Consider the following 26260-nt stretch of genomic DNA (forward strand, 5'->3'; position numbering starts at 1 on the left):
TGTCTAATAATTTTTGCCACGAAACATCTAAATAATCTATCAAGTAGCTGTGTAATAAGTGAGATAATGTACATTCAGCCAGTTGTTATTGCAAAATAAAGATGTATATTATCCCTTACTTATTATAATCTTAATTCAAGTCATAAAGGATTTAGAAAGTGTGACAGTAATCAGTGTTGAGTGCTGCTGTAAGGTTAAATCTGCCTGGTTTAAATGTTTCAAAATGATTAACAGTTGAAAATATCAGAAATTTAGAAAGCTAATTAAAAGTAATGTTACATTACTTTAATGAAGTAATTGAAAAGTTACACTACTTATTACATTTTAAATCAAGTAACTTGTAATCTGTAACCTGTTACATTTCCAAAGTAACCTTCCCAACACTGGATATAAAATATATATATTTTTAAAAAATAGTATCACAAACGTCATCCATCCTCATTAATAGGCCTATATATTAATAATTTAACATATTATATTCATATTGACGTTTTTTCATATTTGTTGTACGACTTAATTTGACAGTTTTTACACAGAAATTACTGGTAGATTTTACAAATAATCACAAAGAAAAGGTACATTAAATTCATAACGTGAAAAAACACCTTTTCATATATACCTATATGTACTGACAAATAACTCAAGTATATCAAACGTCACCTATCAAAATAATTTGTATTAATGATAATAGATTTATAGTAAACTTATATTATACAGTCATATTGACATTAGATGTTGCGAATACGCATATAATAAACGTATTATTATATTGGAGTAATAGGGTAGGCTATGTGGAATAAGCGCTCCCGTCTCTCCTTATTGGGCGCAGTGCTCGTTCAGAGGGTGTGGGGAGAGAGAGAGAGAGACAGAGGAGCGCACCGACTCTGCGCTCCAGTCCACGGCTCTCCAGCGGAGAAGCGGAGCGGAGCGCACACAGACAGACACGCTGCCGGTCTTTCGTGCATGAACAGCAGCCAGTGCCTTCTGTTCGACCCGCTTCGAATCTTTAAATATAGACGGATCTAAACCTCACCATCATCACCTTCCAAACACAGGAGAGCTGCGGCGACGTTTGGATATACGCACCGCACAGGCACGGGGATGTGGATCATAAAGTTCATGTTGATTTGGACCTGCTGGTTCGGAGTGAGCGCGGACTTCGATGGCAGGTAAGACCTCAGTTAAACGTGTGGACGATTGAATCAATGTGTTGTGAAGAGGTTTGGTAAATAGTTTGTTTTAACAAGAGTCATTTTAAAGTAAACTACTTGAAGACTTAAACATCCTGTCAGACAAGGAATCTCTGTTAGTGTTAAGTTGCATTGTACTGTATCATCTCAAGCTAAATGTAAAAATATTAATATATGCCGGGGTATAGGTGTGAGTTTAAGAGTAACAGGGTTGCCAGTTTTACAGTTAATAGATTATAAGCCATTACTAGACTTGTGTGCAAGGTCAAAACACTTAGTGTTTATTAAAAGGAGATTTTAATGCAGACATTCCTTGAAGCATCCAGTTTTGAATAAGCAGTTGTATAATGTACAAAATCATGATAACATGGTTGAGTGTTTAAGATCATCTCTTGACAAGCCTCACAGATAATGTGATAGACACTTGTGCTAAGACTTCACATTCTGAAACTATAATGATGCCATTATGGCAGCGATTTTTGGGCTGATGGATAACTTAATCTAAAATATCCATAGGCATCCTCACTGAGGAAAGTTTGTATCCATTAAGGTCATTGTTTACACAAATGCTCATTATCTATTTCTACAAAAGTCACACTTTTCATGAAATGAGCCTGCAGTGCTTTTGAAAGCATAACCGGTGAAAACCCCAGACGCCTCAAGTTTAGTGCTGTTGTGATCAGTCAAATTTAGGATGGGCTTAAAGTTTGTTGTTACCGTGTTGTCAGTCAAACGGTGAACTTGTGAACTTACATCAGTCGTCGGCTGTTCTTAAAGATCTTCATGAATGCAAAATTCTCAGTAAGTTTTGAATATGGAAATAGATGGTAGTTTGTAAAACAAGCGTGTTTAAGAATCATTTATTCTCCCTCTTGGACAGTCAGCGAAAGCGTTCCCGGTTGTTTCGTGCCCCAACATGTAATGTGAAATATGTGGTGAACAGAAACGTGCCAAAGATTCAAATCTGCTTAAAGCTTCATTGAGATTAAAGGGGATCGTATATCCGTGCTTGAAATTAACTATGTGCTTGAGTCAAGGTACCTCACTTTACCTTAGGGCAAGGTTTCTTAGTCCATTCCTGCAGGCCCCCCTGCGCTGCACATTTTAGGGGTCTCGCTAAACTGACACACCCAGTGTAGTTCATGAATCCCTCAGCTAGCGAGATGATAGTTGAATTAGATGTGCTATATAATAGAGATATCCAAAAGCTTTCAAGAATGGATTGCTGTGGGGAGATTATTACAGGGCTTCATTGATCTCTCCTGTCATATTGTATAACTGCTTTTATACCAAGTTCTAAGTGCCAACTGTCAGCTTATTATGACTCATCTTTTATTGAGTATGCATTACTGAATCACATAATTTATTATGTAATGCTTAATTATGTCATTAAAGTATTTATTGCATAAATAAGCCTGCTCATTAAATATGAAAGGTAATACTTCATGTATCAATAAATTAAGAGTTTTTATTAAAAGTTTATAACAATTCACATACAGTCATGAACAAATCTTTTTTATTTTTTAAATCTTGCTCAACACTGATTCATGCCCTACAATTTTGCTCCTATAAAGTGAACCCAAACACCCAAAAACGAAATTTCTATGATGTTGTTTCAAACCAGTGTGAATTTCTTTCTTCTGTGGAACACAAAAGAATATGTTTTGGAAAAATGAAAGTAATGGAGTTCAGTGGTGTTTTGGATCCTACTGAGTTTCATTTTACAGTTCAAAATACCTTGTCAAGGAAAGTCATACAGCTTTGAAAATGAGAGTGAAAGACAGAATTTTCATTTTTGTGTGAACTGTCCCTTGTAATTTGGTAATACATCACCTTCTGGAAATAAAACTGATTTCGAATAGCAGTCCAACATCATTTATAAAGTTTGCAATGCTAAATTAGCTCACTGAAGTATGCACAGCCTATTACATCATGTATTAAGTGTGCATCACCTAATTACGCCATGTATTAAGTATGCATAGCCTAATTGTCACATTTTAAGTATGCCACTTTTTAAGTATGCATCACCTATTTACGTGCTTAAGTATGATTTAATCACTTGTTTGAAGTATGCATTACCTAATTATGTCACTTTTTAAGTATGCGTCATCTGTTTACATGTTTTAAGTATGCTTTGCCCACTTACATATGCATCGTCTAATTACGTCATTTATTAAGTGTGCATCACCTAATTATGTTACTTTTTAAGTATGCATCACCTATTTACATGTTTTAAGTATGCTTTATCTAATTATGCCACATTTTAAATATGCATTGCCTAATTTATTAGGCATGCATCATCTAATTGCGTCATTTAGTAAGTATAAATCGCCAAATTATGTCACGTTTAAATATGCATCGTCTAATTGCGCCTTGCTTTAAGGATGCATTGCCTAATTACATCATCTATTAAGTGTGCATTGCATAATTACATCAGGTATTAAGTATGCATTGCCTAATTACGTCACATTGTAAACATGCTTTGCCTACTTACATCACGTTTTAAGTATGCATCGCCTAATGGTGTCATGTTTTAAGTATGCATTGTCTAATTACGTCACATTTTAAGTATGCATCACCTAATTATGTCACATTTTAAGTATGCATAGCCTAATTACCTTAAGTATGCATTGCATAATTAAGTCATGTATTAAGTATGCATCGCCTAATTGCTTCATGTTTTAAGTGTGCATTGTTTAATTATGTTGTGTTTTAAGTATGCATCGCCTAATTACATTTTGCTTTAAGTATGAATTGCCTAATTACGTCATTGTTGAAAACGCATGGCTTCAGACTGTTACATTCCCCCGGTTCCCACAGGGTGTTCCGCTGAGACATCGGCCACCCAAGTTTGGACTTGTGAATGCAACTCCTGCAGTGATCTTTATGGCATCTTTTGTCTTCTGCTCTGCTGGGAAGTATTTTGTCCTTTTGGCAAAATGAGCAATAGCTGTCCTTCTAAATGGACTGGAAATTTATTCACTGGCAGAAGTACTTTCAGTGTTAAAATTCAAGCTTGGTTGTTTTGCTTCTTCATATTTTCCTTATTTATCATTGCCAGTTGCCCAGAGGCAGAGCACAGCTATGATGCGCTTTCACGAACACATCCGTACGCAGTAAGGGGGACGTTAATAGTGGGCTTTTCGTACGACATTACCAGCACTCTTTTAGAGACATAATGAATAACTAATGCATATTTGTTTGTCATCTATGTTTTTCCTAATGACCTTCGCACGCTCATTTAGTCAAGACTCTGCGATTCATCGTTTTCTATACATTCTCACTTCTCTGTGTCATCCCATACATCATGTGCTTAATGTTTGTGTAACTCACAGACACAATATTGATGCTTTTTCCAGAGGGCATGGCTTGCGCTGGAATTTCAGGAGCGGGAGCTGCCCACTGTAATGAACGTGTACATTAACCTGCTGGCGTACGTTATTAATTTCAGTCGTGATGGAGTTCGCTTGTCACCGGGACCATTATTTGCCAATTTGCCCTGCTTATAAACCTGCTTCACTGCCCCGATCTAAATTCGTAGAGAGAATATAGTGCATGAGCGCACTGTGAGGGGCCCATTCATTATCTCCAGGCTCTTAGCAGGGGCCGTTAAGCTCCTGTCTAATGGCTTATGCTACACCTGAGGGACGACTCCCAACTAAACTGCCAGCTTGTCATTTGCTGACATGATAACAAGAGTAATCAATTACAGACAGACTCGTTAAAGTGTCCAACTTTTTAAACTCTTCCAACTTGGGGTTTTGGACGGTTGAACAGTGGGTTTCTATGACTCACTGGAGTAGAATATAAAGTCCCAGCATCCCTAATTGTTCTAATATATTTTGTCAACAGTGCTTTGTTACTCCCTCACTTAGTCTTGGGGCACAACACTTTGTGCCAGTTCAGAGGGGTTTAAATGAAGTCCACATGTCCGGTTGGCCCTCCTTGTGGTCTTTCAGTTGATTTCATCATCAGAATTGTCTCAGGGAGCAGAATTTGACCCCAGTCCTAAAATCAGCCACCATGACCAATGAATGTGCATTTGACTGAGAATGCATTGGTCACTAGGTCTGTAGTCAAGTTACTTTCCATGTTTAGATCCCCTCTAGTTCTAAATTAATCTCTAAATTTAAATGCAGTCAGTTAATATAATTTTTGGTAGCCCTTTTTTTTTTTTGCTGTACGTGCACTTGTGTGTACATTCATTGTAAAATCTAAAAAATGCTGGGTTAAAAACAACCCAGCACAGGGTGAAATATGGACAAACCCAGTGATAAAACCGTGTAGTTTTATTTAACTCAGCTATTGTTTAAAAATTACTGCACTCTAAAATAATGCTGGATTGTAATTTAAAAATTCATTAAAAAATTTAATTAGTCCATATCTGAAACAACCCAGCATTTTTAGAGTGTTTTTCTTGTTAGTAATTAACCTGGAATAGATTGGAAAATAACATATAAGTTGAATAAATTATAATTTAAAAATTCACTTTTTTTCAATGGCTTATTAATAAATATTCACTTCTTGATTATTGCTGATCTCTCTAGTAATTATGTGTCTGATTTTTTATTTACAGTCTATTTTCATAGACATTTCAAGCAAGCCATATAGTCTTTTTTTTTTTTTTTTTTTTTTTTTTTTTTTTTAACGGTAGGAAGTGTACAAAATATCTTCATGGAACATAATCTTTACTTAATATCCTAATCATTGTTGGCTTAAAAGAAAAACTGATCATGCAATGCATTTTTGGCTATTGCTACAAATATACCCATGTTACTTACAACTGGTTTTGTGGTCCAGTTTGGGATAAACATTTAAACCAATCGCTTGAGTCAAAAAAAAACCCTGTCACTGGATTTGGCCATATTTCACCCAGCTTTTTTTTTTTTTTTTAGAGTGTACTTACCTAAGAAAGTATTAGGTAACGTAAGGTAACTACATGGGTTAAGGTCAGGTTTTGGGGTTTTAGGTTCAGGGTTATTGTAATTACTATAATAAGTACATAATATGTTCATATACCTGAACCTGGACCACAAAACCAGTCATAAGGGTCAGTTTTTTTTTTAATTGATTTGTAGATTTCTACATCATCTGAGCTGAATAAGTTTTCCATTGATATATGGTTTGTTAGGATAGGACAATATTTGGCGGAGATACAACTATTTGAAAATACTGAGAAAATCACCTTTAAAGTTGTCCAAAAGAAGTTCTTAGCAATGCATATTTCTAATCAAAAATTAGGTTTTGATATATTTTTGGTAGGAAATGTACAAAATATCTTAATGGAACATGATCTTTACTTAATATCCTAATGATTTTTGGCATAAAAGAAAAAATGATCATTTTGACCAATACAGTGTATTGTTGGCTACTGCTACAAATATACCTGCGCTACTTAAGACTGGTTTTGTGGTCCAGGGTCACGTATGTAGTTAGCACATGCATATATATAAATGTTGTATGTCAACAATTCATCTAGGAAGAAAGAAGAAATTAATTCTAGAAAGAACAACAGACATTGCTAAAACAACTCACTGCATTCACTACCTCCTTGATTTGTTGACAAATTAATGACAGTTTTAGATTTTCTGATTTTAGCTTTAAAATGCTTTTCTCTCAAAATTGGCTTAGTGCTGTACTAAAACAAAAAAAAAAAAAGTAAAAATAGGAAATGTTTTTCTGCAAAAAGATCAGTAAAGTGGCATTTTGAATTTCCATTTCTAAAACACTGAACTACATGTGAGTTGATTGTTTATTCACATGCATAGCTAATGAAAATACAATGCACTGCACCCGTTGATGACAGTACCTTTCATTTTTACAGTGCAGTCAAACTAGGAAACAGTAAATATGGATACAATATCACATTCTTGGGATTTTCTTTATTTTTAGGAACAAAATAAATAATAATAAGTTGAAAACATTCAAATGTATTGTTTACACCACTTTTTTTGCAACACTGTACACCATGCAGCTTTAAAATTTGCATTCTTTTTACTGAGCCCAAAGTTTAATCTGTGACATTTGGGTTCTTTATTGGTCAACCATCTTCTCTTCATGCAAATTCACAGGCCAGAGTTGAAACTTTGTCACTTTGGCCTGCATTTCCTCTCTCCTGCATTTGCATGCTTATGAACTGAACAAATTAAATGTTCTTGCACTTAAAATGTCTTTTTTAATTGTCAAAAGAATGCACGCTTTTCATGACTGTCAATACTTTTCCGAATCTAATTCTAGATTTCCAACCCTGTCAGCCAGACCCATCATAACACTCATACCCGTTGAGCACAATTGTCTTCAAATGCTCATAAACATCTCAGAAATGGTGGGAGATTCATAAATCCGTCTCTTTAGCCACAGGGGCATTTATTTCAGACTTTTACCTGCTGCGTCTGTTTGGCACTCAGTGCCGGATGAGACGGACTTTGCTTGACCGGCGTGTCAGTCTGCAGAGGCACGTATTCTATATTGAGGCTGGGGAATGAAGACAGCTCAACTCTCAAGCGCGTGTTTCAAAGGCGCGTGTCTAATTGTCTGGCAGTCTGTGGAGGTGGCGGAGGAATGTGAAGGGTTGTAATTAAACCCCCCTGCACTTGCACCCGAGCCCGGCTGCATGTCATCATTCATATACATGTGCAGACTCACAACCGAACCACATGAAGAGTGTCAGACTGCCACAGACGAATAGAAATAGCTTAAATGTGCCAGCGTGCGGAGATAAACGCATCTACCGCTAATTTTCGTGACCCGGTTGCCTCCTTTGAGCAGCCGGGATGGAATTGCTTTATGTAGATATTTGTTGTTTGTTTAATCTGCTAATGCCAGACTGAGCTGGAAACTGAAACTGTGTAATAGCTGCATCTTTAACAAGGTGAGGAAAGACACTTTCTCAGGTGGACGAGGGATTTGTTGTGACAGCCTTGTTACCTCAGTGAGCGTGGCGCCGGTTTCTCGCTGGGCGACACGCTCTCTCTCTCAGTTTGGTGTCTTTTTGGATCGGGCCCAGAGTTTGCAGATTGCTGACTGGCACGCAACCGCTTGTCTCTGGTGGGGCAAGCACTGCACATGCATAGATTAGTCTTTCTCTCATTGTCCCTCTCTGTTACAACTTCTCTTCTTTCTCGCTCGCTTGCTTTTCTGCGTTAAGCGCCGAAGGTTACGTGAATCATCTTCTATTGTCAGACACGGCCTTATTATTGTAACACGGTGTCCTGAAAAGCTCTCCATCAAGCGATCTGTCTGTCCTCCCTGAAAGTCAAATATTTTGTGAAAAGGCAAAATCGCAGCCAGTCGGAACATATTTGGTGTTCAACCCGTCTGGAGGCCGACCGCGAATCATAGTATGCGTTGTGACCCCGCTCTGTCATACTTATTATTTTTCTAGACAGCCATTATTCTTTATATCAGTTATTCTCAACTAATGTCCGTTCGGATAGGGTCACGGTCAACTAAATGCGAATAAAATGCTTCTAACTGTAACTGTGCATTGTTAGAATAGCTAACTAAATACGTTTTGTAACTTTTAGCTGAAAATAAGTCTTATATTTCTACACTGATGTCAAAGGTCATGAATCAAATCAAATTTGGTATTTTGGCTCAGATTCATCAGATTCCAAGCGGAGATCCTTGAAAGATACACAAAATGTGACCAAGACGGCTTCACTTGCATTGAAAGACCAATTTGTATGCAATTTTATGCAGCCTATGTTATATAATAATTGTGCATATTGATTTTTGCCAGTGTACATATTACTTATAAGTTTGAGGTCAGTAAGATTTTTTTTTAATGTTTGTGAAAGACGTCTGTAATGGTCACAAAGGGTGAATTTATTTGATAAAATATACTTGTTACGGGGAGAACGAGACGAGAGGCGAGCGGATCCATGCGCAAGCTTTTTTATTGGATTGGCGGGACAAAGACATAGTCGTACAGGCAAGGTCGAGGCAGGAGCAGACAGGAATAATACAGGCAGTAGAAGAGAATGGTCCAATAAACGAGAGCTATAGTCCAAAAGGCAGGCGGCTAGACAGAAGAGAACGGGAAACCAGGCGGGAGATCCAAAAACCAGGAACTAGGAATACACTAGGAAATACTAACAAAACAACAATACAATAATACAACCAACCGTGAAGTGCACGGAGGAGGAGCGGGGTTTTTATAGGACGCCTGATTGGTCACGGGGACTGACGCAATCAGAGCGGTGGAGGATGGGAGATGCAGTCCGAGATGCATAGTGACAGTCAGAGTGTGTAAGTGATGCGAGAGTGACATCTGGTGGTTAGTGGACAATGGGACATAGACCAGATTTGTGACATAGCCCCCCCCCAAGGAGCGGCTTCCAGACGCTCCAACAGAGTAACAGTTCAGGGGAGCGGTGGGGCGGGAGCGAGACAGGGCGAGGGCTGGAGGACCAGGTCCCTGCGGAGGACCCGGTGATTGAGGCAGGACCGGCAGCACAAAGGCCCTCCAGGACGGAGCCGGGGCGGAGCATGAGGCACAGGCGTACTCAGGGCGGAGCTGAAGGTAGAGCAGTCCTCCACGGCAGAACCAGAGGTGGAGCAGGACTCCTCCAGGGCGGAACTGGAGGCGGAGCAGGACTCCTCCAGGGCGGAACTGGAGGCGGAGCAAGACTCCTCCAGGGCGGAGCAGGACTCCTCCAGGGCGGAACTGGAGGCGGAGCAGGACTCCTCCAGGGCGGAACTGGAGGCGGAGCAGCCCTCTGGGGCGAAACAGGAATCTGCGTCACGGTCTGGGACCTGGGGAAAGCAGGGACAGAGGAGGCAGACAGAATAGGGGGAGAAGGCGCAGCAGCCCTCCAGGGCGGAACAGGAGGCGGAGCAGCCCTCCGGGGCGGAACAGGAGCCTGCGTCATGGTCTGGGACCTGGGGAGAACATGGACAGAGGAGACAGACAGAAGAAAGGGAGAAGCAGAGAGTTTAGAGTTTAACGCCCCCTCCATAAGAGGTTCTACAGCTGACGCTGACACCTCTGGAGGCATTGGCGCAGCTTCTCCGACGGGGAAGGCCTCTGGGGCAGACTCGAGACCAGACGGGACCTCTGGAGCAGGCTTGAGATCAGACGGGAGCTCTGGAGCAGGCTTGAGATCAGACGGGAGCTCTGGAGCAGGCTTGAGATCAGACGGGAGCTCTGGAGCAGGCCTGAGATCAGACGGGAGCTCTGGAGCTGGCTTGTGACCAGGCGGGAGCTGGGACGGAGCAGGAAACCGCGTTATGGTCTGGGACCTGGGAAAAGCAGAGACAGAGAAGGCTGACAGAACAAGGGGAGAAGCAGAGAGGTTATTGGGGGATGCCGCCTCCATGGGAGGATCTACAGCCAAGGCTGACACCTCAGGAGGCATTGGCATGGCTTCTCCAAGTGAGGGGAGCTCTGGAGCCGACTTGTGACCAGACGGGGCCTCAGGGATTGACTTTGGAACAGACGTGACCTCAGGAGCTGACTTGTGAACAGGCGTGGCCTCAGGGGCACAGTGTGCAGCCCACACACACCAAATGGCAACCGCCATTAAAGGAAGAGCAGCATCGGGAGGTTGTGGTGGATCCAGTACGCTGGCTATCATGATAGGCCGTGATCTTGGGATGTCTGACGAGATGTGACTTGACTTAGGGTCATCGGACGGGGCGTGACCTGACTCTGGGCGGTCAGACGAGACGTGACCTGACTCTGGGCGGTCAGACGAGACGTGGCCTGACTCTGGGCGGTCAGACGAGACGAGACTTGACTCTGGGCCGTCAGGAGGGACGAGACTGGATCCTGGGCCGTCAGGCGGGACGAGACTGGACCCTGGGCCGTCAGGCGGGACGAGACTGGACCCTGGGCCGTCAGGCGGGACGAGACTGGACCCTGGGCCGTCAGGCGGGACGAGACTGGACCCTGGGCCGTCAGGCGGGACGTGACTGGACCCTGGGCCGTCAGGCGGGACGTGGCTGGACCCTGGGACAGCAGCAACAACTTTGTTTGGCTCATGAAGATCAGCTGTGGTCTGACTTGGTTCTTGGAGATTGGCTGTGACTTGACTCGATTCGTGAAGAACAGTAGTGAACTGCTTTGACTCATGGAGACCAGCGGTGACTTGACTTGGCTCATGGAGATCAGCAGTGACTTGATCTGACACGTGAAGACCAGCAGTGACTTGAACTGGCTTGAGAAGATCATTGACTTCACTTGACTCAGGAACCACGGCTGTTACCTTGCTTGACTCAGGAATGACCGCCTTGACATTGCTGGACTTGGAAGCCTGACTGGACTTGGAAGCCTGACTGGACTTGGAAGCCTGACTGGACTTGGAAGCTACAGCCATAGCCTGACTTGACTCTGGAGCAGCGGCTGAAGCTTGACTTGGCTCTGGAAAAACAGCAGCAGCTTGACTTGGCTCATGAGGACCTGCTGTAACCTGGCTTGGCTCCTGAAGAACAGGTGTGACTTGGCTTGACTCGTGGGGGACAGCTGTGGCTTGGCTTGACTCGTGAGGAACAGCTGTGACTTGGCTTGACTCGTGAGGAACAGCTGTGACTTGGCTTGACTCGTGAGGAACAGCTGTGACTTGGCTTGACTCAGGGGTAGCCGCCGCGACATGGAGCGCCACTTTAGCTGCCCGTACTGTCATTAGGGGTGTGTCCAGCACGTGGGCCATCATGACCACAAGTGGCGTCCGGGCGCTGACCACAGGTTCTGGAATGGCAGCCATATTGTGGAGCGGCTTGGAGACGGCGGCCATCTTGTGCATTGGCTCTGGCGTGGCAGCCATCTTGTGCAGTGGCTCTGGCGTGGCAGCCATCTTGTGCAGTGGCTCTGGCGTGGCTGTAATTTGACTTGACACAGGAACTACAGTTCTGGCTTGATTTGAAACAGGAAAAACAGTTTTAGCTTGACTTGCCTTAGGAAGAGCAGCTCTGACTTGACTTGATGCAGGAAACACAGCCCCAGCTTGACTTGACACAGGAACAGCAGCAGTAAACTTGCTTGACTCAGGAAATACAGCTGCAACTGGACTGGACTCGGAAACGTGACTTGACTCAGGAAACACAGCTGCAGCTTGACTTGACTTGGAAACTCGACTTGACTCAGGAAATGCAGCTGTAACTCCATATAGCTCTGGTATGGCAGCTGTGACGTGACGGGGCTCTGTTTCCGCCGCCATCTTGTGAACGGGCTCCGCCATCGCCGCCATTGTGTGAGCGCGCACCGGCGCTGCCGCCATCTTGTGAACGGGCACCGCAGTCGCCGCCATTTTGCGAACGGGCACTGCTGTCGCCGCCATAGCTTGAGCGCGCTCCTGCACGGCCGCCATTTCACGAGCGATCCAGGCGGCAAACGTGGTTTTGGCGTCGTGATCCGGCGTAACCACCAATCTGCGAGCGGGGTGCGGGGCTGCCGCGTCCGCGTTGTCGCGTTCCCCCTTCTCGACCCCCACAGTACACGGCGAGCCCACACACAATAACGCAAAGTTTAAAAAAGCAGCCAGAGATGAGCGCGGACCCTCGCGTCTCAGCCTCGTTTTTAAAGGATCGTTTATGCCATCACAAAATATTTCCATGATTGTACAGTCCGGGAGGGTGGAATAATTCGAGATGGCCAGAAACTCACGGATATGCTGTTCTAGAGTGCGTGGTCCTTGCTTGATCCGGAAAAGAATCCTGTCTGTGTCCATATCTGTCGATTGTCCGGGTGTGAAGCTGCTGGATCCTTGTGTGACGGTTGGTTCTGTTACGGGGAGAACGAGACGAGAGGCGAGCGGATCCATGCGCAAGCTTTTATTGGATTGGCGGGACAAAGACATAGTCGTACAGGCAAGGTCGAGGCAGGAGCAGACAGGAATAATACAGGCAGTAGAAGAGAATGGTCCAATAAACGAGAGCTATAGTCCAAAAGGCAGGCGGCTAGACAGAAGAGAACGGGAAACCAGGCGGGAGATCCAAAAACCAGGAACTAGGAATACACTAGGAAATACTAACAAAACAACAATACAATAATACAACCAACCGTGAAGTGCACTGAGGAGGAGCGGGGTTTTTATAGGACGCCTGATTGGTCACGGGGACTGACGCAATCAGAGCGGTGGAGGATGGGAGATGCAGTCCGAGATGCATAGTGACAGTCAGAGTGTGTAAGTGATGCGAGAGTGACATCTGGTGGTTAGTGGACAATGGGACATAGACCAGATTTGTGACAATACTGTTAATAATATGAAATATTATTACAATTTAAAATGACAGTTTTGCATTTTGGATATTTTAACATGCAATTTATTCCTGTGATGCAACCTGAATTTTCAGCATCATTACTCCAGTCTTCCCTTTCTTCACTACCAGTCAAAAGTTTTTGGACAGTAAGATTTTTAATGTTTTTTTTTTTTTTTAAAGAAGTCTCTTCTGCTCACCAAGCCTGCATTTATTTGATCCGAAGAACAGCATTTATCTGAAATAGAAGTCTTTTAACATGATAAATGTCTTTATCATCACTTTTGATCAATTTAAAGCACCCTTGCTAAATAAAAGTATTTTTTTTAGTATATATATGTGTATATATATATATATATATAAACTGACTCCAAGCTTTTGAATGGTATAGTGTATAATGTTACAAAAGCTTTTTACTTCAGATAAATGCTGATCTTTGGATCTTTCTATTCATCAAATAATCCTGAAAAAACTTAACTGTTTCAAATATTGATAATAATACTAATAAAATGTTTCTTAAACAGCAAATTGGCATATTATAATGATTTCTGAAGGATCATGTGACACTGAAGACCAGAGTAATGATGCTGAAAATGTAGCTTTGATCACAAGAATAAATTACATTTTAAAATATATTCCAATAGAAAGTTATTTTAAATAATAAAAATATTTCATAATTGTACTGTTTTTGCTTTACTCAAAACAATGGATCAAATAAATGCAGGCTTGGTAAGCAGAAGAAAAAAAAACATTTATATATGATCACTTATATACGATAAACCATTTGAATACCATATTGGCTTGTCCAATGTAAAATCAGTAGCAGAAATGCTTGCTTTATAGTAACGTTTCATACCTTTTGTACCTTTTTCTGACTCCTACTATTATACCCATATATAGCCTCATCAGTAAGGTTCAAAAACCCTTTCATCAACACCAAACCAGTCCTCATAAATATGTATGAAATAATAGCCCTCATAAATGTGTTTGCAATTCATATTTACACGGAATATCCTTTAGCATTCTAATTATAATTAAAATGGCCATTATTACGAAGCACCATGTTTAAAAACATGCAATGCTGTGGGTGAAAACAGACACCAATTAGCATCTACTCAAACTGAAATAGCAGAACTACAGCCTTTCTATATTTGTATATTTAACGGAAAAAGAAAATACAGAGTGATTTGCGAGTGAATGCGAGTGAAATGACTAAAGACGCATGTATGGGGTCTTTATGTACATATGATCTGCTATGTGTGCCTTTCTTACAGATTGGCAACAATGTACATGTTTTATTTGGTTGTCTTACTTTTAGAAAAGTACCTGAATGTGTTTTCAAAACATAATTAAAATGCATGTGCACTGCTGGGAACTATTGTAATAAGGTATATGACTTGGTGTGCACCCAGTGTCTTGCATGTGTTTGCAGTCAGTTGGAAGTGATGTTTTTAATACATAGAGAGGAGATTATGTGTTGGTACATTGTGAGTCTGGCCGGTCTGTGTGTTTGTGTGTGTGTGATTAAATGTATGTTTCAGGTGAGATATAGTGGAGTGACAGGCAGGAGCTTGGACTCAATCCTCTTAACATGCGCGCTGTGTCTTTAGAAGCGTTCTGAAGTCTCCTCTCCTCTGAGAGCTGCACACGCAAACATTTTCCCTTCAGCCTGTCACTCTCATTTAGTGCCACCATCACAGTTTCTTACTGGACTGACTGGCAGCGGTACGGGCCGCATTAGCATTTGCACTGCCTTACCATTCACAGTAACCGAAGGGGAAGGTGCAGCATGTGGCCGAAATTCTCAATTCAATTCCCTTCTCACTTGTGTGTAACACATGCAACTTTTAGAGCTGGGTGATGTGTCAGTGTTTTCAGTCTTGTGATATTAAAAATATATCTCGATGCCTAGCAGATTCACAGTGTTTATTGCAAAAAGTAAAATACAGAATAATCTAGTTAATGAATAAACAAGGCAAGTCTGGATTCTATAAGATTTTTTTCTCTTTTTTAATTAATTTTTAATTATCTGTCTATCTATCTGTCTATCTATCCATCCGTCGATCTATCAGCTGTCTATCAGTCTGTCCGTCCATTTATCGAACTGTCATCTAATTGTCCGTCTGTCAATCTATCATCTGTCTGTCTATCCGTTCATCCACCGATCAATCATCTCTGTCCTTCTGTCCATCTGTTGATCTATCATCTGTCTATCCATTCATCCAACCATCCATCCATCCATCTATCTATCATCTATCTGTCCATCTGCCAGCCTATCATCTACCTACCTGTCCATCCATCCATCAATCTATCAGCTATCTATTTGTCCATTCATCTTTCTGACAATCTATATCATCTATCTGTCTATCCGTCCTTCGATCTGTCATCTATCTATCTGTCCATTCGTCTTTCTGACAATCTATCATCTATCTGTCCATCCATCCTTCGATCTGTCATCTATCTATCTGTCCGTCCATCTATCAATTTATCATCTATCTATCTGTCTGTCTGTCTCTCCATCAATCTATCATCTGTCCATATGCTGGTCTATCATCTATCTACCTGTCCACCCATCCATCATTCTATGATCTAGCTATCTATCTGTCCGTTCGCCTTTCTGACAATCCATTATCTATCTGTCCGTCCATCAATCTGTCCATCAATCTATCATCTGTCTGTTCATCTGTCGATCTATCATCTATCTACCTGTATACCCATCCATCATTCTATGATATAGCTATCTATCTGTCCATTTGTCTTTCTGACAGTCTATCATCTATCTGTCCATCCGTCCTTCAATCTGTCATCTATCTGTCCATTCATCTTTCTGACAATCTATCATCTATCTGTCCATCCATCCTTCGATCTGTCATCTATCTATCCGTCCTTCAATCTGTCATCTATCTATCATCCATCTGTCCATCCGTCCTTCGATCTGTCATCTGTCTATCTGTCCGTCCGTCTATCTATCTATCTATCTATCTGTCTGTCTGTCTGTCTCATCAATCTATCATATGTCCATCTGTTGGTCTGTCATCTATCTACCTGTCCACCCATCCATCATTCTATGATCTAGCTATCTATCTGTCCATTCGCCTTTCTGACAATCTATCTATCATCTATCTGTCCGTCTGTCAATCTGTCCATCAATCTATCATCTATTTACCTATCCATCCTTCCATCGATCTTCGACCTATCTGTCCATCCGTCCATCCTATCTGTTCATCTGTCGATCCATAAATCTATCATCTATCTGTTCATCTGTCAATCTGTGATCTGTCTATCTGTCCATTCTTCCATTGATCTATCTATCTGTCCATCCATCGATCTATGACCTATCTGTCCATCCGTCCATCCATCAATCTATCATCTATCTGTCCAATCCTTCATTCTATGATCTAGCTATCTATGTGTCTGTTCGTCCTTCTGATAATCTATCATCTACCTACCTGTCTGTCCTTCCATCAATCTATGACCTATCTGTCCATCCGTCCATCCATCAATCTATCATCTGTCTATCCATTCATCGATCTATCATCAATCTATCTGTTAGTATGTCTATCGATATATGATCTATCTGTCTGTCTGTCCATCTGTCCATCCATCTGTCGATCTATTATCTATCTATAACTATCATCTTTTGTCTGTTTGTCTAAGCCTGTGAATTTGGCACATTCTAGCACATTTGCAAGTCATGAGGTAACTTCTATTGTTCCTGTTGTCTCATCCATTGCATCAGTCAGCCAGTGACGTTTTATCTATAGTCACAAAGCTTTCGTTGTACTCAGTGACACAGGTGCTGCAGATAAGACCACTGTGAGTTATCATTGTGCTGTACTACACAATGGGCAGATGTTCTCGTATGTTGATGCTGGATGCACACACACAGAACACAGATAAGATGAAGTCTGTCTGTACTCCTGCCGTCTATAGCTAGAGGGAAGTTATGGAAAATAAGGATGATGTTCTTAGAAGGAGATATGTTACATGACCCAGCAATGTGAGCGAACAAGACAGATTTTTGGAAAACATCATTATTGGAAACAACAGCGAAGGCCATTTCAAACCAATTTTCCATAAAAATGGAAAATAAAGGTACAGCTGAAGTGCTTTTGAATCTGAGAGTTTCTTGGCAGCGCATGCCAGGATTACTTATTTCTTTTTTTTTTTTTTTTTTTTTTTCACCAGCAGCGCTCCAAATGTTTTTGTGAAGAAGTAAAACCTTTTAAGGTCTGTGAAAATAAGCAAAAGGGAATGAACACAGGTCAAATGACGTAACGTAAATGGATCATGAGTAATAGATACAGGGAAAGCACAGCGCACAACCTAAAATTAAACTTCTACTTAATACGCCTGGCTGTTTTTAAACAGAGAAGACAAAACAAGAGAGAAAATGAACTGAGCTGGTTATATTGCAAATATAATGTATGTAAAACATTCAAAAGTTTTTAATATTGTGAATATTAAAATTATTCTTTTTTTATTTAATCCTTTACTTAAGTTTCAGATAGATAGATAGTAATTCTATGGCTAAGTATTTGCAATGTTTTTCCCATGTAATTGATTTCTGTGCTGTGATTGGTCAAGGTCTGATCGAACTGTCTCCTGACAGGTGGCCCAGACAGATGGCCTCGTCCAATGGGCTGTGTCGGTACGGCGCCCGCATCGACTGCTGCTGGGGTTGGACACGTGTCTCCTGGGGCCAGTGCCAGCGTGAGTAACTGCTGCTTTAGTGGTGAACAGTGCTATAGGGGGCCAGCTTAGGGCGCTTCTAGACTTCCATGATGCTGTAACCTTCTTTTAGCCACTTAACAACAGCACAGCAAGTCACCAATTGCCATATGTGAAATACATTTGCATAGCTTAACAAAACTTCTGTGGAAAATACTCAGTCCTAATTTTGACATAATACAATATGTATTGATTTGAAGGATCCATTTTATTCCATAATATACTGTATAATGAATTGGTGACTTGTAATGCCCTCACGGAGGTGGTAGCTGCAAGGTCAGGTCACATGGCTGAAAATAAGCAAGACTACGTCCTGGGACATAATGCTTCTGAATTTCATGCTAACTAACTGGGTTAGCCGTAAAAAAATACCTGCTGGTTGTCTGCTTTGTCTTTGAGATATTCTGCATGACACCCAATATTATGTGGTTCAGTCATTTGGAATAATTAAAAGGTACAATGAGCAGTTTCTGCAACAGCACCACATTCCTGCAGGATTAGTTTAAGTTCTTCAACAGACACGGAAAAAGTCCAGTCATGTATTTAAAAAAACACATTTAAAACAGTATTTTAAGTGCTGTACAATAATAGAAAATCTTTGAAAGTAAAAATAAAGTTAACATAAGCAAGTATTAAACATGATACAAATGATCACATCATCATCATTAATAACAATAATAAAAAAGACAACATTATAAAAATGACAACAACAACAATAATAATAATTTTATTATTGTTGATGTTTTTTGTTGTCATTTTTATTTAAATTCCATGATGATGATTAATAATAATAATAATAATAATGTTTATTATTGTTGGTGTTTTGTTGTTGTTGTCTTTTTATTTAAATTTATATTATTATTATTATTATTATTATTATTAATTTTATTATTGTAAGTGTTTTGTTGTTGCTGCTGTTGTCATTTTTATTTAAATTAAATTATTATTAATAATGACAACTGCAATCATAATAATAATATTTTTATTGTTGATATTTTGTTGTTGTTGTTGTCATCTTTATTTAAATTACCTTATTATTATTATTATTATTATTTTATTGTTGGTGTTTTGTTGCTGTTGTGATTTTAATTTAAATTATATTATTATTAATAACATTGACAACAGCAATATTAATAATAATAATAATAATAATAATAATAATGATTATTGTTGGTGTTTTGTTGTAATTTTTATTTCAGTTCTTATTATTATTGGTCTTTTTATTATTTTATTAATAATAATTTATTTATTTATTTTTATTCCAATTTGTTCCAATTCCATTATTATTATCATTTTTATTTTGCTGATATAATATAATATAATTATTAAAACAACATTTAAATATTAAAAAATCAAAATATTGAGAAAATCGCCTTTAGGGTTGCCCAAATGAAGTTCTTTGCAATGCATATTACTGATCAAAAATTACATTTTGATATATTTACGGTAGAAAATTGACAAAAGATCTTCATGGAACATGATCTTTACTTAATACCCTAATGATTTTTGGCATAAAAGAAAAATCAATGATTTTGACCCATACAGTGTATTGTTGGCTATTGCTACAAATATAACCGTGCTACTTAAGACTGGTTCCGTGGTCGAGGGTCACATATAATATACTAAACTAAACTATACAAAACAAAATAAAAATAAAATAAAATACAAAAATTATATTACTATTATTATTATTATTTAAAAACATTAACAACAACAACAACTATAGTTTTATTATTATTATTATTATTATTATTATTATTATACCAAGTTAAAAACCCGTAATACTCTAGTAAAAGCTAGTGTGGTTTGTGCCAGATCCAGAATGTGAGCTCCCCAAAGTAAAGTGCATTCATCTCACACTAAAAGTGTCGAGGCCTCTCCAATCTTACAGCGCATTAATCACATAATGATTTTCAAGTACGGATTAGCTCATTTTATTGCGTTATCATGGAATCAGAGGATGTGCTTCCCCTGCTCGTATTAACAGCGTCTTATGCTTCATTTATCAGCTTCCATATGTCTGCGACAAATCTAAAAATGATACAGCATGCTTCTGAACGAATGTTTGACCGTGTCACCAAATGGAACCAGCCTGGTGATGATTCATGGGCTATTCTGTGATGCATGTTGATATTAGCGGGACAATGTATCGGGCAGCCTGACAAATGCGAGATTCTCTGCATGGCTTGTGCACTTGATAGCCCAGCTGTTGCCTTTGCCGCAGAATTGCATTTTTTTTCTGGGGTCACACGCTGAGGGGATCCAAAGGCTAATGCTAACGCTTACAGATTGCCATCATTTTGACCATATTTTGTAACATGAAGCATTGATTCTTTTTGTGACTGTGCAAATGTCTCTCACACTTCACATGGCTGAGGGCACGTCTTCATAGATTTCATATTCTCTGCCCAACAAAGACTGTATTATATGAGTTTGCTTGACACAGACGGCTGGGGACGGTAATTGGAAGTAAATAAATATGCACAACGGGCGGCGAACCGACCAATTCTATCCTCAATCACTGACGGCAAGACTGCCAGCGGTTGAACTCGCAATTTTGGCAAAGAATAGAAAGTGCGCGGGGGGACGTTAAGGGCTCCATCATGACTGATTACGGGATCGCTGCATCTCACATCTTTGATGAAATTGCTGCGGTTTGTTTTGGCCGGTCCGTGATCATACGGGGTGAAGATACACATCGAGAATGAAGGCCGTAATGAATGCATCCCCGAACACAGACTCCTCTGGGAAAGTGAAGTGCTCGGCACCAAAATGCTTTTCAAATATTCATCCAGTCAAAGGCTTTTGCTAGGCACCGCAGTCATATCTGGCTCCGTTCGCACTTCAATAACGGCGACATGAAGCTGCAATATTTGACTTTCTCACAACAGCTGGTTTAGGGGGCAGCCCTCAGTTTCGTGGGCTGAATTGGTGATTAAGATTAAACCTCGCACAGCCGAAATTAGATTCCCCACTCATAACACCCTAATCATCTAGAGTTAACAAGATCTCAAGCTGAGGATGAATTTTGATGAAGTTCCTTCATGAAGGAAGAGCGACGGCTCAGTGTGAGAGAGAAATCTGGTGTGGTGAAAGATCTCAAGGGAAAAGGCGGCGGGACATCTTGGACTGTAATCTCTTTCTCATTCTCTCTCTAAAAGCAGGATTTTAAAAAGAACGTTGCGGGTTCAGTGCACAGCTTTATCAACAGCTTTCGTGGCATAATGTGGATTACAACAGAAGATCATTTTGACTCATGCCTCAGGTTAAAAAAAGAGCAAAAATCATAGTTACAGTAAGGCACGTACACTGAAGTCCACAAGGACAGGCGGTCTACTTTAAAATATGTATATTACCGATCGTTTTAGGGAAATTAGTACTTTTATTCGGTAAGGATGCATTCAGTTGATCAAAAGTGACAAAGACATTTAAGTTACAAGAGATTTATTTTTCAAAATATAAGTAGCACAAGCGTTTTCAACTTTGATAATAGCAGCAAATCAGCATATTAGAATGATTTCTGAAGGATCATGTGACACTGAAAACAGGAGTAATGATGCTGAAAATTCAGCTTTGCATCACAGGAATAAATTGCATTTTGAAGTACATGAACATAGAAAACAGTTATTTTAAATTGTAATAATATTTTACAATATTACTGTTTTTCCTGCATTTTTTTCTCATATAAATGCAGTTTTTGTGCTGCTAAATCTGGTGTTTTTCACATTGGTAATTTAATTCATCCACCTAGAAAAGAAATCCCAAATCAAAAAGGGCTGTTTTTAACAGAAAAAAAAATGTGTTAGTGCTTTAGCTGCTTTTAAATCCTCCTGAATGCTAACCAGCTTCACTTATATTGAAAATGTATCACTGTAACTGAGATTTTTGTGCTTTAACAGAAAAATAGGTTACAACGGAGCTAAAGGCACCCTATAAGAAAAAGTGTGCTTTTCACTGTGCCCAAAGTGTATGATTGCAGAAAAATATATACATTTGTATTGAACATTTAAGGAGCAACAGATTTTGTGTGAAAGTAAATCATACAAGTCATTTATTTTGTTTAAAAATCACATAAATGTATGAGGTGGCAAGGGACACCTTTTACCCCACACACGGGGTAAAAGGCTCACCAGCATGGGGTAAAAGGCACACAGTATTGATACAAATACTTTAGCTAAAATAATGTTTTTTTTTGTTGTTGTTTTTTTTTTTTAAATAATGTCTAAGTTAATACTTGTTCAAAACAATCACTTTAGCAAAGTTTGTACTATTTTCTGATTATTTTGATAAATAAAATAATTATTTTTTGTTCAGTATTAAAACATATATTTTAAAATACAGAAACAAAATCATTTTAAAATGTAAAGATTCTGAAAGCAGATCCCATAGTTATTTAATACAGATTTACAGTAGTAACAACAAATTACATTTTATTATATATGATCAATAGCATGTTTTTAAATATGATGGTTTCATTTTAAACATTGATTATCTCTAAGATGGACACCCAACATAATATATGATATTTACCATCTGAATCTAACATGTCATGTCAACAAATGGAGAAGTCAGCCTTTTATTAATTATCATGTAAATTATCGTGTCTTTTAGCCCCAACAGCAGTAGCGCTTTTCACCCCAAATACCATTCTTTTACATATTCTTTTGTTTTTTAAAAACTGCTGTTTTAATTATCTTAAACAAAACTGAAAATCATTAAGACCTTTGTCTCAAGATATATTGAATAATTTTAGCAATTCTCATTTGTTACTTAGATCTACAACACTTTTAAAAACATCAAGTATTAGATCAAGTAAGCACAGAATCGACTTTGCGCAGCTAGTTGTGATCACGTCAAGGATCAGACAGTTTTGCACAAGTATGTTGAAAAGTGGATGTTTTGGATGTTTCTGCCATCTAGTGGTTTAAAGACACCTTTTTACCCAGTTGTACACTACATCTTATCTGATCACCTTTTCACAATCAGAGTAGGTGATTCCAAATTTGAGCTTCAGTTAAAGGTGACATGAAAATGTCATGAAATATCATGAAAATCTGACTTTTTCCATGCTTAAGTGCTACAATCGGGTTCCCGGTGTATCTGGCAATCCAGAGAACTTGAAAAAGGACAACTCTGTAAATTTGTTTTGGTAAGCATTTCTCTGCAAGCGTGTTAAAAAACAAGCTGCTCAGATTTCGCTCCCCCCGTGATGTAGAAAGGGGATTTTAATATAATATTACCGCTCCAAAAATTTGCACGTTTCCACCCATTTTGTTTTCGAAAGCAACAATGGTGTACCAGTTGTAACGCCATGGCAAAAGTTTGAGCAAATCATGCCAACTGTTCTGTCTTTGGCTGCACAGACGAGCACAGTCCCAGCCTCGGAGGAGACAAGAAAGCAGTGGATTTATTGATTTATTTACTCTATATTGTGCTGCTGCCACACAGATCTAATATAAACATACGATTTCTTTCCTAGCTGCTTACCTTCACAGACATATCCGCCTGTTTTTGTAACTCAAGTGTGTTTTTAACATAAACTTGTGTGTATTTGACAGTTTAAGTGCAATGAGACATGAAAAAGAAGTTAGTTTAGTGCTCACATGCTGTGTGACAGCCGCTTTCTGTGCGCGTGCTCCAGATGTGTGTGCTCAGAAAACTGAATATCAGAAGTTTAAAGTGATATGGCTTTGAATAGCATGATTTCAGCAGGATAGACATTATAATCAAAACCAAACAGATGTTTTTTGAGAGTATCTGAGGTATGAGCTGTAAAGGCACAGCACTATTCTGGAAAAGAATAGTGCTCATTTGCATTTAAAGAGACATGCACGAAAACATACTTTGAGGTGAAACTTCACAGACACATTTTGAGAACACCTGAGACATATATTACATGTTATACAAAGGGGCGTAATAGGTCTCCTTTAATACCAGAATATGGTAATCATTCAGTAACATGCTATATCTCAAAGTACTTTGGTATCTTTTCAAAAGTAATGTCAGCTGTGGGAGTGACCGTCACTGCTGCATCCAAAAGCATCAGTTAATTAGAAGTAATTGGCCCTCGTGAGGACCGGTGAGGTCAGGCAGGACAAGAGAGGTGATGATATCAGAGAACAGGATTTAATAATTGAACATCTGCAACACCAACTATACTGTTCCTAAGCTGCTTCTAAAATGCCAGCTCAGCAAAGTATTACTCAAATGTTTGAGCTTCTCTGGTTCGCCGGGGAGTGTGTTCGGCTGACCTGACTGAAGAACTGCAAAGAAACCTTTGTTAGAGAAGCAGTCTCGTCTGGGCAAAAGAACATAGGAACTAGAGGAGTGGAACTCTGTTTTGTGCACCAATGAATCCAAATTTGAGAACAGATATCTTTTTTGATACTTCAGAAACAGTTTGAGCATTGTTGAACAGTGCTTTGATATAGTATATTACTCTTAACATATTTTTACACTTAACACATTTTATGCATTATATGAAATATGTATATGTGTCTCAGATTTTATATTATATTATATATCATATAATGTATATTTCAAAAGCATTATATATATACTTTTGAAGGAATTCTCTTCTGCTCACCAAGTAAAGCACTGTAAAAACAGTAAAATTGTGAAATATTATTAAAATTTTTAATGCTGTTTTTATATTATATCTTCAAAATTAAATTTATTCCTGTGATATAAAGCTGAATTTTCAGTATCATTACTCCAGTCTTCAGTGTCACATAATCCTTCAGAAATCATTCTAATATGCTGATTTGCTGCTCTAGAAACTTTTCTTATTTTTGTATCAATGTTGAAGATGTTGCATTTTTATTTTATTTTATTTTATTTTATTTTATTTTTGTATTTTATTTTATTTTATTTTTGTATTTTATTTTATTTTATTTTATTTTATTTTTTTGATGAATAGAAAGTTCAAAAGAACAGCATTTCTTATTATTGTATCAATGTAGAAAATGTTGCTTAATAATTTTGTGGAAACCATATTTTATTTTATTTTATTTTATTTTATTTTATTTTATTTTATTTTATTTTATTTTATTTTATTTTATTTTATTTTGTTTTATTTTATTTTATTTTATTTTATTTTTTATTGTATTTTATTCTTTTTTTTTTGATAAATAGACAGATCAAAAGAACAGCATTTTTATTGTATCAGTGTAAAAATGTTGCTTAATAATTTTATGAAAACCATATTTTATTTTATTATTATTATTATTATTATTATTATTATTACATTTTTTTTTGTTGAATAGAAAGTTCAAAAGAACAGCATTTCTTTTTATTGTATCAGTGTAGAAAATGTTGCTTAATAATTTTGTGGAAACCATATTTTATTTTATTTTATTTTATTTTATTTTATTTTATTTTATTTTATTTTATTTTATTTTATTTTATTTTATTTTATTTTATTTTATTTTATTTTATTTTATTTTATTGTTTTTGTGTTTGATGAATAGAAAGTTCAAAAGAAGAGCATTTCTTATTATTGTGTTAGTGTAGAAAATGTTGCTTAATAATTCTGTGGAAACCATATTTTATTTTATTTTATTTTATTTTATTTTATTTTATTTTATTTTATTTTATTTTATTTTATTTTATTTTATTTTATTTTTTGATGAATAGAAAGTTGAAAGAACAGCATTTATTTGAAACCACTTTTAAACAATTTATTGCATCCTGACTAAATAATAATATACATTTTTTTATTCAAAAAAATCTGTTGAGCGTTTGAACGGTATGCAGATATTACTTTACCATCAGCTTGTCTATGTCATAAAGACGGATTAAAATGAATCAGAAAAAATTGATTGCAATAAATAATTGCATTATTATTTGCTATAAATGTAGGAATGTTTAATAATATAGTTCTTATCACCATGTGAAATGTGAGAGACTTTAGGCTTTGTGTATGTGTTGCATATGTAATGCTTGTCCATCATCAGCATGGCTCCCATGCAGTGTTTTCTTCTCACATTTAGACGAAGCTGCTTTTTTTTTCTTTGTCTGGCCGTTTGTTTTGCAGCTCTCTACGTCTTAACCCACAGAGTAATCGGGATAAGGTGCCAACCCCAAGGTTAGCACCACATCATATTTCCTTTGCAATCATCTTTGCCTGAGCGTCATTCCGA

The 26260-nt window shown here is 38.4% G+C and overlaps 1 protein-coding gene across 6 annotated transcripts in view; it reads left to right on the plus strand.

The window, feature by feature from the left end:
• Positions 1 to 876: 876 nt before the first annotated feature.
• The window catches only part of npnta (nephronectin a), a 65022-nt gene continuing 39638 nt past the window's right edge, over positions 877 to 26260 (plus strand). For 3 of the 6 annotated variants that reach the window (XM_051107265.1, XM_051107271.1, XM_051107296.1), the window contains exons 1-3: positions 877 to 1169; positions 18001 to 18101; positions 26155 to 26205. In XM_051107265.1, the coding sequence (XP_050963222.1) occupies positions 1102 to 1169; positions 18001 to 18101; positions 26155 to 26205 (220 nt within the window). In that variant the 5' untranslated portion in view covers positions 877 to 1101. The remainder of the gene's footprint in view (positions 1170 to 18000; positions 18102 to 26154; positions 26206 to 26260) is intronic. The other 3 variants (XM_051107279.1, XM_051107288.1, XM_051107303.1) reach the window with 1 other exon arrangement.

This window comes from Labeo rohita, chromosome 1 (assembly GCF_022985175.1).
Source record: "Labeo rohita strain BAU-BD-2019 chromosome 1, IGBB_LRoh.1.0, whole genome shotgun sequence".
Lineage (NCBI taxonomy): Eukaryota > Metazoa > Chordata > Actinopteri > Cypriniformes > Cyprinidae > Labeo > Labeo rohita.